At 51.6% G+C, this 17,101-nt stretch overlaps 1 protein-coding gene across 1 annotated transcript; it reads right to left on the bottom strand.

Moving 5' to 3' along the window:
* Positions 1-9,115: 9,115 nt before the first annotated feature.
* On the bottom strand, positions 9,116-10,069 carry LOC311203139 (olfactory receptor 14A16-like; the record flags this gene model as incomplete). Its single annotated transcript, XM_084277773.1, has 1 exon — positions 9,116-10,069. The coding sequence occupies one exon, from the start codon at positions 10,067-10,069 to the stop codon at positions 9,116-9,118; it is 954 nt and encodes a 317-aa protein (XP_084133899.1).
* Positions 10,070-17,101: the final 7,032 nt, after the last annotated feature.

Below are 17,101 nucleotides of genomic sequence, written 5' to 3'. Positions count from 1 at the left end.
CAACAGGGTTTCTGTTCCAAGCCTGGAGACAGACAACTGTTTGCTGGGGGAATTTCACCCAACGCTTCTCCTGGGATAAGGCCAAAGCAGCTCTTCTCCTTGGGATGTCACTTCTTGCTTTTATTTACAGCTCACAGATCTTCCCTGCTTTCCCCATGTCACTCTCTTCCTCTCTCAAAGAACTTACATGGATCTTCACAAACATCTGCCTGAAGTGTTTCAGTGGAGACAGGCAGCTTCTTGGAGTCTTTTGCAGTTTTTTGAAAGCCATATCATGGTCATGGGAAAATCCTTGCTCCATAGAGTTTTTGGAACTCAGGATCCTTCCCCAAAATACAATCACTATGGATGGGAGGGAGAGACAGCAAGGTCCCTGTGAATTCCCTGTCTTGAGTTAACTCAGAAGCTGCCTGCATGACCTCTTGCTTTCTCCTAAACTGGTATACACTGAATTTTTGGAGAAGTTTGTTTTGGATACCTTCAAAAACAAAATAACAGCATTACCCTCCTAGTGACCATCAGAGCCACAGACCTTTCAGCTGGGCTGGCACCATGGAAGGAGGACAAGGACAGCCCCAGACAAGGTAAAAGGAGGTCTTATAGTTGAGAAGAGCTTGAACTGCCTGAAAGCCTCTGTCAGAGCTGATCTCAACTCTGCCCAGTACATCAGTGTGTATATCTGGAGGGAGAACCTGAGTTAATGTCAAGCATCAGCAGGATGGCATCCCAAACCAGGTTTGGAAGGGATGAGCCTCACGTTTCCAGAGTATATTTCAGAATGAGATTAGGACTATTTATCCTGAGTAAAAATAATTAATAAATAAATTGGAAGAGAAATTCTGAAGTAGCCTTTCAGCTCTGTTCATCAAAAACCCAAGATGTGGATAAAGCAAGGCAAGACCCCTTCAACACATCACAAGGACCCTCAGTCTGGGTGGTGATATTGTGTGCACAGCTCCATAAAACACCCCAGATGCAGGTGAAGGACAAGGAAGTCTGAATGCACAACAAATCCTATTGAGGCATCCCTCACCAGCAGAGAAACCCAAGGGCATGGTACAGGTGAGACATGCAGCCACTTTCACCTGCATCTCATCCACTTAGGCTGTCCACAGGAGCAGGTGATTGAGATGTGCTAATTTGGGTGCTCAACATCCAAAGCCTCCTATGCTTTGCTGGAAATGCTTTCCTAGATGGGGTGGAAAAGAGTAACCCTGTTACCTTCATCATCCAGTCAAGAAGGCAGCCAACTGTGGTCACAGCCATGCAAGGAGCTGCTCCGGTGTCACCCCTTCCAGGGCCTCTGCCCTCCCACACCTGTTTCCAGCCCTGGCTTGGGGATTTGCACCCAAGATGTCAGTTAGAACTTAGCCCCTGCTGGTGCTGCTGTTTTCAACTCTGCTCCAAGCCCAGCTCACGCCCTGCAAAGCCTCATGGGGACACACGTCTTCCTGTCAGAGCGGTTGGGTTGGTGCTGGTGCCCAGCGAGGAAACCTCATTTCTAAACAGAAGAGCTACAACCGCCTGCACAAAGCAGTGGGCTGGGCAGGTGTTGCATGGGCGACTTCTGTGCATGCAGAGCGAGCAGGAGGGGAACACACTGCTGCTGAGAGAGCAGGGGTGCAAAAGGAAGGGCTTTTTATAGAGCAAGGTCCCTGGTCAGCAAGCAGCTGCAGCGAGGAGCAGAGGCTGGGCTGTGCTCAGATGGGGTTTATCCTGGCTGAGCATTTCCTTCATGGTGAGATCCACTGTTCTCTAAGGGGAAGTCCCAAGAGGCCAGGTCCTGAAGACCTCTTGAGATGCCAGGACCGTCTCCCACACTCACCTCTCTGTCTATCATTTCTTCCCTGACCCCTCTCCTGTGGATAGGAGCTGCCACATTTCCATCTGTCTTCTCCTGGGCAGTCACAGGTGCCCAGGTGCAATGCAGTTAAGAGACGGGTACATCACAAGCCCATTGTGACTGAACATATTGCCCTCTGCACATCCAGCACTGCTCCTTCTCTTCTGCACAGACAGGTGTGACCCACAGATCAATTCCCTCTGGGTAACTCCATCTTTACTGGATGCAGAGAGGCTGCTCCCATAGTCACACTCCACCAACTGGACTTGGCCACCATGTCACCTCTACAAAAGCTCCCCATCCAATAAACACTCCTGTGGTGACACACAATGCAGCTTCTCACTGAGCTGCACAACTCAGACTGTACAGCTCAGACCTGTCCGGAACCCAGACCATCCCCAAAAACCGCATGTTCTGGAGCTGAGTGCTCCTCCCCCCATCAACCCCTATTTAAGCTGATCATGATGTCATTAGCATGGAATGCCATCTTTGGACAGTCTGGGTCACCTGTCCTGGCTGTGTCCCCTCCCAGCTTCTTGGGTGCTCCCCACCTTCTCCTTAGCAGGGCAATATGAACAACTGGAAAGCCCTTGACTGCTTTGCAGCAACTAAACCCATCCCTGTGTTATCAGCACTGCTCTCATCCAGACTCCCAAACACAGCATTCCACCCACTGCTAGAAAGAATATTAACTCTATCCTGGCCAAACCCAGCACTCCATGGCACATCTGTGGACACTGATGGGGCTGCCCATCTTGGTGCATGAACATGGCAGCTTCATTTTGTGGAGATCTGGGTTAAATGACAAGTGTTGTTTCAAATTCCATGTGTTGCATCTGTGCACAGGCCTATCTGACCTTCATTTTTATGGGCAGCAGCTGTGCATAAAACCACTTTTAGGGTAGGTAACCAGCTTGATCATACCACCAGCTCCTTATTCCCTTTGAACAATCCCAAATCCCATAATCATACCCCCCACATGGCAAAAGAAGAAGGGGATGTGCAGCTGATTTGTTTCTGGTTTATTTTTACTGACTTATCCCTCACCAAGCCACTTGGAATCCTTCAGCATCAGACCTGGACAACCAAGAAGTCCCTGCTGACTGGAGGTTAGCCACTGTGCTGCTCATCTACACTGAGTGATGGAAGGAGGGTCTGTAGAGCTACAGGCCTATCAGTCTGACATCTGTGCCCTGGGAGATTCTGAATCTTGAGTGCCACCATGTGGCAAGTACAGAACAACCAGGGGATCAGGCCAGACAGCAGGGGGTTATGAGAGGCAGGTGCTGCATGACTACCTTCACCATCTCCTCCTGTGGCAAGATGACCTGCTTACCAGATGAGGGGAAGGTGCTCGCCCAGCAAGGACTCAGTGCTGGTGAACTGGGCTGTTGCTGCTGTTTTCAATCCTGCCCCAAGCCCAGCTCAAGCCCTGCAAAGCACCATGGGGACACCCCCAAACCATTCTGTGATTCACTAGGGGCCCTTTGCTGCCAAGATGCAGAGCTCTGAAATGGGTGAGGAGGGGCAGAGGCTGGACACAAAAGGGCACAGGCACCTAGTGAATATGAGAGTCCAGAAAGGGATGTCTTGCCCAGCATGGAGAGGATGTAGGCCCAGTGAGATACAGGATGGGGGGAGATGAGTGGGGAGATGCTCTCCCAGCAAGGGCTCAGCTGTGGGATCCTGGTCAGGGGCATCTGGGTGAGCCAGGTTGCTGCTCCAGCAATTGAAATGTCTCTGCCCATGGTGCAGGTACCAGTGTGACCATCAAGGACACCTGCAGTTCCTAAGGTGTTGGAGGAGAGACTGTCCCCTCCCTGATCAAGGACTTTGCATCCCTGCCCTCGTGAACACTGGTCTTTATTATCCCTGCATCACTACCTTCTCCAGGTGACCTCCTGACTCCTCATCTGAGCCTTGACTTACCATCTGATCAGACTGACAACATTTCCAGACAGTTGTGTCATCATGACCGGGTCAGCAGCTACCCAAGTCATCCTCTGCAGGGGTGGGGTTGAGGCACACAGCCTGAAAGCTCAGCAGAGGCAGCTGGTTACTTGGTGCTGCTGCCCATCTCCCTGGGGAGTGCAGGAACATACACATGTAGGGACCAGGGCAGGGAGAAGAGCAACTGGGTGAGGAGCCCTGCCCTCAGTGTTCCCAGCACGTGGCTGTCAGAGGTGAGACAGGGCACAGCAGTGAGAGCAGAACACACAGGGCCCTTGCCAACATGTGGCCCTGCTGAGGACTCATTTGTGTGCAGACAGGCATGACATTGTTCTGGTGTCCTTCCCCCAGCTGAGATTCCCTCAGAGACCCTGTGCACCCCACAGACCCCCACCTGTGGGGTAGAGGGACTGGGCTGAAAGCATCCCCCAAGAGACAGGGGTGTCATTGTGGCTGGAGAACAAATGGGGATGTGGTCTCAGCCTCAGCAGCCCCCAGCATGCACCCCAGCTTCTACAAAAGCCTTGTGGAGACTCAAGCCTCCCACACAAAAGCTTCCTGTCATCCGCCTGAGCTCCACAGTTTGTTTCTGAGTGGGGGTGGGGGGGTGTTGCTTGCTGCCCCCTTGGGGAACTGGGGACGTGCATCTATGGGCGACAGCCCATGCAATGAAAAGATGGGGTAGGTCTGGCCCCAGAGATGTTTGTGGGTCCTTGTGGGACAAGGGGCAGGAGGGCTTTGCAGGCAGGATTCTGAACAGGAGGGACAAGCCAGCACAGCCTGTGCTGTGCTGTCTGAGCGTCCGGAAAGAAGAGCGGGGGCTCTGACGGAGCAGTGTCCGCAGAGGGGGCTGAGTCAGGCCCCCCTCTCGTCACAGCCTCTCGCTGTGGAGAGGCTCTGCTACCCACAGAAATACAACAGGAGCAGCCCAAGGGGCACTGTGAGCCCTGGGCTCTTGAACCATTATCCCCTGCTCAGAACAAAGCTGACACTTCCAGAAGAGAGGGTGTTCCTGCAGCACCCCAAAACATGCTGGGGCAGATGGGATGGGCCATGCTGCCTCCTCTTCCCCCGGCCTTCCTCCTGCTGCTGCTGCTGCTCAGTGAGTTGGGGCATTCCTTTGCCTTGGGGCTCAGGGCTGGAGGGCACAGGGGAGCATGGGGAAAGGTGTGTGGAGCAGCCCTGCAGCAATGAGGGGCAGATCTGCTTTGAGAAGTGGACAGAGATGGTTGCTTCCCCCAGCTAGCGTGCGGCTCTGCACATCAGGCATGCTTTTAGAATAACTATAAGGGGAGGGGGTCAGCTCAGGAATGAAACTCTGTAGAGGTGGCAAATGGGCCTTTTGGGATTCAGGGACATCCATCAGGACAAACAAACCCACCCATAACAGGCTAGGGGTGGTGTCACACAAGGAGACTGAGGATATGCAGGATGGAGATGCATGGGTGGGAAGGTGCTAAACCAGATGGGTTTCAGCAGTGGGGACCCAGCAGGGGCTCCTGGGTGATCTGGGTTGCTGCAACTCTAACCAAAACCCTGCCTGCCCCTTGACACAGGTGCCATTGTGACCACCCAGGACATCTGCAACTCCACGGGTGATGGTGAGCACAGGATGGGCTGGACAAGACAGATCTATGAGTGTGGAGATGGGGTGAGGGAAGAAGTTTATTCTCATGTTTGAGTTTTGCATCCCAAACAACATCAACATTGTCCTGGGGAATACCTCTGCCATCTCTGCAGGTGACCTCCCAGTTCCTGAACTCTTCTTGAAAAGCTCCAGTGCTCAGGAGGGGGAACAGGTTTTTTGCTGCTCCATCAGCAAGCTGCATCCTGCTACCCAAATTGTCACCTTCTGCAAGGATGGGCTGGAGGAGTTAAGCTTGAAAGCCCAACAGGGTCAGCTGAGCTACTCCATGGTGGTGAATGTCACCCTGAGGAGTGCAGGGACGTACACGTGTGGCTACCAGCACAGGAGTGAGAGCAACTGGGTGAGGAGCTCTGCCCTCAGTGCTCCCCAGCACCTGACTCTGTCAGGGGAGATGTGGCATTGGAACACAGGCAAGTACCTTTCCCAGACCCCCAGGACAGTGTGAGGACCCTACTGTGCTTGGGATGCTCATGGTCAGGGTACAGTTCAGCCCAGGCTTTGTCCCTGGGGAAATACCTCCCAGTCATGGAAGAGCATCGTGCTCCTCTCCTGCCCCTGCATCATGAAAAGGGAGAGTGGTGGTGCCAGATGTAACCCAGAGCCACCACCGTGCAGGGCATCGATTTATTTATCACGACACTGGTACATGGGGGATCCTCAACTGCTTATTCTGCACCCCAGGAGGATACAGGGGGTGGTTGGACAGCTCCAGCCACAGCCAGCCATGCCAGCATCACACCCACAGTGCACATGATGTTGGGAGGGGACACAGACAGGACAGAGGACCCCAGATGACCAAAGGGATATCCCATACCTTATGACATCATGCTCAGCATATAATGATGTGGAAAGAAGAGCAGACAGGGGTGATGTTCAGAGTGATGGCATTTGTCTTCCCAAGGAACCGTTACACATGATGCAGCCCTGCTTACCTGGGGATGTCTGAGCACCTTATTGCCCATGGGGCACAGTGAATGGATTCCTTGGATTGCTTTTCTTGTCTGCACGGCTGTTGCTTGACCTATTAAACTGCCTCTAACACGACACACAAGTTTTCTCAATTTCACTCTTCAGTTCTCACCTCCATCCCAGTTTTAAAGTGCTTGTTATACTCTGAAACCAAAGGCTGCAGAAAAGGGGACGAGCTGTGGTTGTGGTTTGAGACTTCCCCACCGCCCGTGAGCCAGACACAAGTTGCTCAGTGCTAGATGGCCACATGGGAACAGAGCAGCCAGGGCAGGTCAGCAGGTTGGGCAAGGGGAGAAAATGATTCTACAAGTTGGGTGTAATTTAGTCAAACCCCAGCATCCCTGCTCTGCAACCACAGATGCAATAGATGTAACCACAGATGCAACCACTGCTACCAGAAGTGGGGTGAAATTAGGGGCAAACAGGCTTTTCATGGAAGGGTTTAAGGGCAGCTTGGATGATGCTTTGGGCCCCAGGTCTAGTGGAGGGCGTCCCTGCCCATGGCAGTGGTGTGGGAATTAGATAATCTGGAACGTCCCTTCTGGCCCAGACCTGCTTGATTCTGTGATACATTAAGGGCCCTTCATTGCTGGCATGCAGAGCTCTGAAACGGGTAAGGAGGGGCAGAGGCTGGAGAAAAAGAGTCAAAGACATTTGGTGAATGTGGTGAGAGTCCAGAAGAGATGCCTTGCTTGACATGGAGATGGTATGGGTCAAGGAGATACGGGATGGAGGTGCCTGGGTGGGAAGGGGCTGTCCCAGCAAGGACTCTGCAGTGGGCAGCTGCTCAGGGGCATCTGGATGAGGCAGGTTGCTGCTTCTTTAATAAAACCCATTCTGCCATTTGTAACTCTGACCCGTAGCATCCCTGCCTTGCCACCTTCTCCATCCAACCTCCCTCATTCCTCCCATGACTTTACATTTTGCACACAATGGTGACATAGTTCTGGCTGGGTATTGCACTCTGCTGGGATCTATCAGCTCCCTGTGACATCTTGGGCAAGGATGGGCTGAGGGAGCACATCCTGAAAGTGCAATGGAGGCTTTTGAGCTACGTGGTGCTTCTGAACATCTCCCTGGGACTCATGTGTGTGGGTACCAGCACAGGGAGAAGAGCAGCTGAGTGAGGAGCTCTGCCCTCCATGCTCCTCAGCACCTGGCTGTCACCGGTGAGATTTTGCATGGTGGGGTGGGCAGAAGGGCCACCGTTTGATCAGCTGGGGTTGGAGTTTTGTGTGAGCAGGTATGGCGTGGTGCTGGTGTCCTTCTCCTGCTTGAGTGTCCTGTGTTGCCTGAGAATGCCTCTGCACCCCATGGTGACCTACCTATGGGACAGGGTGACTGGGCTAACATCCTCACTCAGGACATAGAGGTGGGGGTGTGCAGCTGTGGGACAGATGGGGATGGAGTCCTGGAATCAGTTCCCCCAACACGCACCCCAGTCCCTACCTTCAATCCAAAGAGTCCTGAACCTCTGACAACAAACCCTCCCGTGACTGTCCAGGGACCCCAAAGCATTCTTGAGAGGCAAAAGCTGTTTGCTGACCCCATGGGGACATCCAGCCACAGGGCACAGGCCAGGGCATGAGTGGATGGGGTAGGTCTGCCCCTACAATGCCAAGCAGGGTGGGGGACAAGGGGCTTTGAAGGGAAGATGCTGAACATGTGCAACAAGAAAAGAGAGCTTGTGCTACGGTGTCTGAGTGTCCAGAAATGAAAGGCCAGGGCATTAAATCCCAGCTCCATGGGATCTGCTCTCCAAAGGCAGACTGGGGCTCATCTCACTTGTCCACAGTGGGAATCAGGGGACAACAGCTTTGGTTTTGCCCCCTACAGACTCCACCATTGCCCATGCTGGACGTAAAAAGGAGAGTTGTGGCACAGCTGTGGGATCAAATAACAAAGCAGAGCCCTCAGAAATGTGATGCACTGGGTGTAGTGTGCACAGATTAATAACCATGACATCTCTCTCCTCAGCTGCTGCTACGGCCAAGCAGCGTGTGAAGGGGGTCAGCTTCCAGAGGAGATTCTCTCCCAGAACAGATTCAATCAGATACATAGAAAGGTCACTTATTAATATACCGAAATCCTGACAGAACAGTTCATTAGACTGCTGAAAGATGGGATGTTTTCCAACACTCTGAAGCACAAAGCAGAAACTGGAGAGTTGATCAGCAGCTACAAGGACCAAAGAGCATGCTGAGGTGGAAACCTGTGATCAAAGTGAATTACATGTGTCAATCTATTCTGCTGAAAAGATGTCCTAAGGCATGGCTGTATCATCAGGATAGGTGGAAACACCTGGATGATGGGGAGATGAAAGAGACAGACTAACAGTAACACAGGTAGAGGGGAAGGTGAGTATTTCTTCTGTTGCCATGTATAAACTTCCTGGAAATTCCTGTCTGTCATGGTGGGAAAGCACTGCCATTTCAGACAAGTACTGGAGAGATTCAGCTGATGAAAACCTGATTGTAATTTTTTAATAAATGTAAGAAAAAAGCAAAAGTAAGGAAGGCAGACCTGAAACAAAGAGAGCAGAGCTCATCATTACGCAGTCTCTGGGTAACACAAGACCTGTAGATACTGAATTAGGAATGGGATGAACGTGGAGCATGTTATTAGAGCTTGGAAAAACTAGAAGGAAAAATATCCCAAACAAAACACTAAAAACCCTACTAAATAGCAAGTGGTCATAACATCAGTTACACGATTTTTGATATGACATTGCTGCTTAAAAATCCAGTCATCAGTTTCCACATGGCATCCTTGAGCTCCTGGTTCCTCATGCTGTAGATGAGGGGGTTCACTGCTGGTGGAATCACCGAGTAAAGAAATGACACAACAAGGTCCATAAATAGGGAGGAGATGGAGGGGGGCTTCAGGTTGGCAAACATGCCAGTGCTGAGAAACAGAGAGACCACGGCCAGGTGAGGGAGGCAGGTGGCAAAGGCTTTGTGCCGTCCCTGCTGCGAGGGGATCCTCAGCACAGCCCTGAAGATCTGCACATAGGACACCACGATGAACACAAAACAACCAAAAGCTAAACAGGCACCGACCACAATCACCCCAGTTTCCCTGAGGTAGGCATCTGAGCAGGAGAGCTTGAGGATCTGGGGGATTTCACAGAAGAACTGCTCAACAGCATTGCCATGGCAGAGGGGGAGTGAAAATGTACTGGCTGTGTACAGCAAAGAACAGAGAAACCCACTGGCCCAGGCAGCTGCTGCCATGTGGACACAAGCTCTACTGCCCAGGAGGGTCCCGTAGTGCAGGGGGTGGCAGATGGCAACGTAGCGGTCATAGGCCATGATAGTCAGAAGAAAGAGCTCTGTAGAGATCAAAAAGAAAAAGAAAAAGAGTTGAGCCACACATCCTGTGTAGGAAATGGCCCTGGTGTCCCACAAGGAATTGGCCATGGATTTGGGAACAGTGGTGGAGATGCAGCCAAGGTCAGTAAGAGAGAGGTTGAGGAGGAAGAAGTACATGGGGGTGTGGAGGTGGTGGTCACAGGCTATGGTGATGATGATGAGGCCATTGCCCAGGAGAGCAGCCAGGTAGATGCTGAGGAAGAGGCAGAAGTGCAGGAGCTGCAGCTCCCGTGTGTCTGCAAAGGGCAGGAGGAGGAACTGGCTGATGGAGCTGCTGCTGTTGGACATCTGCTGCTGTCAAGTGTGGAGACCTGTGAAAGGAGGAAAAGGAAGCAAGAAGTTAAGGAGCTCCTCTGACAAAAACCTCTAGCAAGTCTTAGGAAACACCCTCAGATTAACTCTGTATTCAGGAAGACTTTTGTCAGGTCCCTTTTGGGAGCTCTGCTTTGTGCTGGCTTCAGTGTGCCACTGGTGGGAGGAGGGTTGGCTGTGGGGTCTTGAGAACTCAGTCCTGCCTGGCAGCAGTCAGTGAATAGTTTCAGTCCTACAGATGGGGGTCCTGAAGTGAGGGTCAGCTCAGTGCCAGCCCCAACAAAGGACATGCCCAGAGCCCCAGGTAAGGGTGGGACAGAGACAGCAACTACAGGACAGGAAACAGTGAAAAATGCTCCAGCCAAAACTGGAAGGACAGGGACAGACAGACAGGCACTCATGGGTTTCTACTCACTAGGGAGTTGGGTTGCCAACAACAAGACTCAGCCTGAAACCCTGGAACTCTGGGTGCAGAGTCTGTGCTGGGTGGAAGAAACCAGGGTGTTTCTGTGGGAAAATATCAGCACTGTGGGGCTGCCAGGGAGGTACCAAATCCCCACTGCCAGGGCATTGCTGGGAGCAGCTCCTTCTCCCTCCCTGACAACGTCTCTGCTGCCTGGAGCTGTCGCTGCAGACGCTTCTCTTTGCCCATCTCACCTCCCGCTCTGTGGTCACAGACCTCATCCAACCTGCCCTGTGCTCAGCTCTGCTCTGCAGACCCCTCCTGGCATCAGGGCACTGCCCAGGGAACCTCTGTGTGTGCAGGGCTCAGGAGAAGCTTAATAAGATTTGAGTTTTCATTGCATATTCTTTGGGGAGAAATAAGTTCTCATCTACCACAGCACAGCCCACAGGAGAGGAACAGTCAAAGCAGACACTGCCTTGCAGGAAAATGCTTCCTTGATTTATTTTTTTCAAAGTCCCCTTGGAATGTCTCAAGAATCAGCTGGAGCTGGAAGTAAAGCTGACCCAGGCAGCATTTTATTACAGAAGGAACCTGTGCTGCCCTTCCCTGGGTCACTCCTTCAACCCACAGCTGCTGTCTCTATCACGGTGGAAAGCCCACAAGCCAGGCTGAGTTCTGACCCTGGCAGCAGCAGAGTCCCTGCCCCAGCACACAGACCCTGGGTCACAAGGACCCTGCTCACAAGGACAGCCCTGGGCACCTCTCAACCATGCCCAGGAGAAGACAGCTGTCCTGCCCTGTCCCTCTGATGAGGCAGAAGGGCATCCCTTCCAGGAAGCACTTTCTGGTCCTAGAGAGAACCTGTCCTCCTGACAGACCCCACACACTGCCCCATGTCCCAGCTTTAGGAGATCCCTCCAGGAACAGAACCTGCATTGCCCTGCACCCACAGACATACCAGGGAGAGGCCGGGTGAGATTTCTCCTCCAGTGAGCTCTCAGCATCCATCAGCTCTCTCAGCCTCACAGGTCTCCCCTCGGTGCCTCCAGGCAGTGTCCCCAGCACTGTGTGCTTGGCAGAGGAGCTGCTCCTGGCCAGAGCTGTCTCTCTGCAGCGCTGCAATATTTCTGAGCTCCCACTGTCCATCCCAGGAGCCCAGCCCAGCTCACAGCAGAGGAGCAGGTGAAGACATCATACTCTCCATCCCCTCTGGGCTCCTCCCTAGAGCTCCAGGGAACCTTCTTGGAAAGAAACTGAAGTTCTCACTGACTTTCCCTCCCTTGGCTGGGGAGAAATCCTTGTGTCCAGCAGAGTCCTTTCTCGGGTCCTTTCTTCAAACCAGAGCTGGGCAGGACAATCACCGTTCCTTGTCTCTGCATGAGACAGGACCCCCAGGCAGGGACAGACAGGGGTCTCTGTCCCCCTGCAAAGGTCAAGAAGCATGGCTGCCTGGGAGCTGCTGGTGCCAGTGCCCATGGGAATTACTGAGGGTGGAGGCCAGGAGAGAGTTGCTCAGACACCAACCCCTATTGTCACCTGAAGGGCCAGAGGTGGTCCTAGAGACATGAGTGGGTTCAAGGTCCAATAGAGCAATGCTGCCTGGGAAGAGGAGCATTTTTGAGCCTGGTGGGGAATTCCTTTGGCCAAATGAAAAGACACCAGATGGTCACAGTTAGGACCATCCATACCCAGAGGCACCACATGTCCAGCAGCAGCTCCATCAGCCAGTTCCTGCTCCTGCCCTTTGCAGACACAGGGGAGCTGCAGCTCCTGCACTTCTGCCTCTTCCTGGGCATCTACCTGGCTGTTCCTCTGGGCAAAATTTTAATGATCATTATTGTAGCCTACGACCATTGACTGCACATGCCCATGTACTTCTTCCTCTTCAACCTCTTTTTGAAGTTTTTTGACCCAGGTGCTCACAAATCTGATCTATCGCTCCCCTTCCTCTACTGCATAAGGATAAGAAGATGTAACAAAAGGTCAACATAAGGACAGGGAGAGATCCTGCAGTGGTCACTCTCCTGAGTTACTCTCAATAAACCAATACAATTCGTTAGCCAATCAAAGAGAGCAGAGGAAAGGGAAAGAAAAACAAATTAAAACACCCCCCACCATCCCTCCCTGTTTTTCGCAGGGTCCTCTTCACTCTCTAATTCTCTCCTTCCTCTAACTGAGCAGCACAGGAGGATGGGGAATGGGCATTGGGGTCAGTTCATCACACATTGTCTCGGCCGCTCCTTCCCCCTCATGGGAGGACTCCTCACAGTCTCCCCGTGCTCCAGCTTTGGGTTCCACCCACAGGAGACAGTCCTGCATGAACCCCTCCAAGTCCTTCCCACATGGCTTCAGATCATCACCAACTGCTCCAGGGTGGGTCACTTTAATGGGGTGCCCTCCTTCAGCAAAAGTCTGCTTGAGTGTGGATCCTCCACAGCCCTGCCAACAAACCTGCTCCAGCACAGGCTTCCTATGAGGTCACAGAATCCATCAGGGCTCTGCACCTGCCTGAGCATGGTGACGTCTACAGGCTGCAGGTAGAATCACTGTTCCACATCATCCAGCATGGGCTGAGGGGGAACAGCCTCATTCACCATGGTCTTCTGCATGGGCTGCAAGGGAATCTCTGCAATGAGGCTGGGAGGACCTTCTCCCCCTACTTCACCGACCTTGTTGTCTGCAAAGTTCCTTACACTTTCTCTCTCCTTTCTCTGACAGCAAAAAGCAACAGATAATTTTTAATTTCTTATTAAATATATTATCACAGCAAATATATTTTCCCTCCCCCTCTGCCATGGCAATGCTGCTGACCAGTTCTTCTGTGAAATCCCCCAGATCCTCAAGCTCTCTTGCTCACTGGCCACGCTCAGGGAAATTGTGGCCAGAGCTTATTTGGCTTTTGGGTGTTTTTGTGTTCATTGTGGTGTCCTATGTGCAGATCTTCAGAGCTGTGCTGAGGATCCCCTCAGAGCAGGGATGGCACAGAGCCTTTTCCTCATGCCTTCTTTACATGGGAGTGGACTCCTTGTTTGTCAGCACTGCCATGTTTCCCTGCCTGAAGCCCCTCTCAGTCTTCTCCCTATTTACAGATTCGTTGATTCACAGAAGTCTAGGAGTTGGAAGGGGCCTCCAGAGATCATTGAGTCCAACCCCCCTGCCAAAGCAGGGTCCTTAGGACACATCGCACAGGTCAGTATCCAGATGGGTCTTGAATATCTCCAGAGAAAGAGACTCCACAGCCCCCTGGGCAGCCTCTTCCAGGGCTCTGTTTCTCTCACTGTGAAAATTTCTTCTGAATTTTGATGTTGAAACTCCTATTCTCCACAATGAAACAATTGTTCCTTGTCCTGTCCCCACAGACCACTTAACTCGGTGTTTCCACCGGCAGTGAACCCCCTCATATACAGCATGAGGATCCAGGAGCTCAAGGATGCCCTGTGGAAACTGATGACTGGATGTTTCTAAACAGCAACCAGTTCATCATCTTCCTCATTGTATTGCTGGCCCTGTCGATTCAATGAAATGTAATCATGCTGAATAGATTGATGGAGATGTCACTTAAGAGACAATTAATATAACTTTAATATAAGAATTTTCATGTTCTTAAGAATAGATTTGTTTTGGATTTTAGTAGATGTGGTTTTGCCCCAGCTGAGAGCCCAGCACCACACAGTCACTTGTTCTTTAAAAGGGAGTGAGGGGGGAAGTTAAGAGAGAGGAGGGAGAGAGAAGGGAAAGGGAAAAAACCCCATAATCCAAGGAAACAAAACCCTGCAGGTTGGATAAGGATAGTTTACTAGAATAGCAGAAAGAGAGATATAACAATGATAACAGGACTTTGTAGCAAAATATATGAAACTGGTGATACACAATGCAGTTTGTCACTGAACCACACAACTCAGGCCATGCAGCCCAGAGATGTCCTGAAAACGGTACTGTCCCCAAAACTGCACGTCCTGGAGCTGCCTCCTCCTCCTCCAACCAGCCCCCCTTTTATACTGACTATGATGCAACTGTCACCTGTCCAGGCTGTGTCCCCTTCCTTCTCCTTAGTAGGGAAATAGGAACAACTGAAAAGTCCTTGATTGCTTGGCAACAACCAGAAACATCAGGGTGTTATCAGGTCTGCTCTTATCCTGACTCCCAAACACAACATTCCACCCACAATTAGAAAAGAAATTAACTCCATCCCAGCCCAAACCAGGACACTGACATAATTTCCCTGTCAAAGGGGCTGGATGGGGAGGGGTGGTCATGGCACGGTGCAGCACTCTGTTATTGTTGGGTTTGTAAGGTACTCTCTGTGCTGTCACTGGGTGTGAGTGCAATAGGGACTGATATTGTTCCCCTTTTATGGTGCTTTTGTCAGTAAACTCTCCTTATCCCAACCCACAGAGGCTCTGTCTGTTTCTCCTCCGGGAGTGAACGAGCAGCATGTGGTGCTCAGCCATTGTTTGGGGCTGAACCACCACAGTTTCCAAGCCACAAGCAGTGAGCTTCTCTAGGAGAAAGTTCTGGGAAACTGTGTCCAAGGCCTTGCTAAAGTCAAGGTAGACAACATCCAGAGCCCTTCCCTTGTCCAAGAAGCAGGTCACCCTGTCATAGAGGGAGATCCATTGGGTCAAACAGCACCTGCCCTTATGAACCCAAGCTGACTGGGCCTGATCACTTGGAGGTTCTTCATGAACTGGATAATGCTGCTCAGGATGATCTGCTCCATCAGCTTCTCTGGGACTGAAGTCAAACTATCAGGCCTGTAATGTCCCTGATCATCCTTCTCTCCCTTCTTATATAGGGGGTTACGTTGACTGATCCAGTCAGCCAGGACTGATGGAAAGTGGCTTGGTGAACCCCCCTTGCCAGCTCTTTCAGCACCCTTGGCTGCATCCCATTCAGCCCCACAGATCTCTGCACATCTCTGTGGGGCAGCAGGACCATCTCCTCCTGGATTGGGGTGGGCTCATTCTGCTCCCTGTCCCTGTCTCCCAGCTCAGGGAATTGGATTCTCTCTGTACAACTGCTCCTATTACTAAAGACAGTGGCAAAGATTTCATTAAGCACCTCAGCCTTGGCCTCATCTTTCCACAATGTTTCCTCCTGAATCTGATAGGGGATGGAGGGTCTCCCTGCTCTTTCTTTTATTTAAATGGAGGACAGATGAATTTCTAGCTGGGCTTTGGGCCAACAATGTGGAGAACATTTCATCCTGTTGTTCTTCTTTCAGTGTTACACACCCCACACTGCCACAGGAAGAGCCTGAGCAATGCCTGAGGGACAGGACCTGTCTTCTCTGGGGCTGGGGGTCAGGGCTTGGCCTTTCTGCTTCATCAAACCAACCCAGGGCTTGCTCAGCATCTCAGCTGCTTGTACATTGCCTTTGCCTACCAGCCAACATGGCCTCCAATTACCTGTGCTAACGAGTCCCTGGGGAGGCTCAGCCAGCAATGGCTCTCAGTGGGACTCATTAATACTTCAGGTACTTTGGCTTCTGCTTTTGACATGGAGTTTGTTGTGTAATTTCCTCTCAGTACCTGAGCTTCAAGGACTCAGCACCAAATACACCCCAGGGCTCATTAAAAGTAAAAAGCAAGCCCTAATGAGCTATGTCTCTTCATGTAATTATCTTCAAGTCTTCAAGAGATTTACAGATCATTGAAGCTGTTTCAAAGGGAGCTCAGAGTAAAATTGATTTCTTTTTAAGGGTGTAGGTTATTATTTTCACTGTAGAGGAGAGGTGACAACCTCTGACTGAGACTGATCCAGGGTGCCTCCTAAGGAGGTCTGGACTGGTCCTAAAAAGGCTCCCTTGAGGCAGAGGGGACAACCTTGCTGCACATCTCCACAAGCCCACCATGACTCTCACCAGTCAACTGGGACTTGCATCCCTTGTCCTTACATCAGGTCTCTCTCTGCACTCCACAGTGGGGCATGACAGCCCCTCTGTACCAGCTCCCCTGCTGTCCTTAGAGAACTGGCTGCACACAGGCAGCACACAGGGAGTTATTTTCCCAACAACACAAGAAACCTGACAAGATTCACCATTAAATCAAACACTCCTCACTCTGTGCCAAGTGCAATCTGCCACCCGTGAGGTTCACCTGCCACAAAGCTTAACCCTGTGAGAGATGTTCTAGTGAGGAAGGAGACTGTGAAATCACCACAACTCAAGAGCTGGCTAAAGACAGAATGAGTCAGACAACTGCCAGAAAGGCAAGGGTTTAACTCCCTGAAACCCAGAGCAGCAGCTGGATGGTTGAGAGGTGTCTGAATGGTCCAAGGGGAAGGGAAATCTAGAGAGCAACCACAAGCACTGGTGTGCAGATCACTGATGGAACAATGATTTCAGACACTGTGAATTGACTTTGGACAGGTAGAAATATGTGACAGACAGGGGAGATTAAATGCACAGCTGTCCTGTTTCTGGCCAAGCAGCCAGCAGAGGTGAGCTAAGTTAGCAGAGGTGACCTGAGTTATCACAGCTGAGCTGAGTGTGTCCAGGCTGTTTTCCACACCACCTGACATCTCTCCCCCATCAAAGGGGCTGGTTGGGGAGGGACACTCATGCTTTCCTTAAGGACAGTCTGAATGTGAGTGGGGCCTTT

Source organism: Gallinula chloropus (assembly GCF_964237585.1).
Source record: "Gallinula chloropus genome assembly, chromosome: 35".
NCBI classification, from domain to species: domain Eukaryota; kingdom Metazoa; phylum Chordata; class Aves; order Gruiformes; family Rallidae; genus Gallinula; species Gallinula chloropus.
This window is presented reverse-complemented; position numbering and strand designations above follow the sequence as displayed.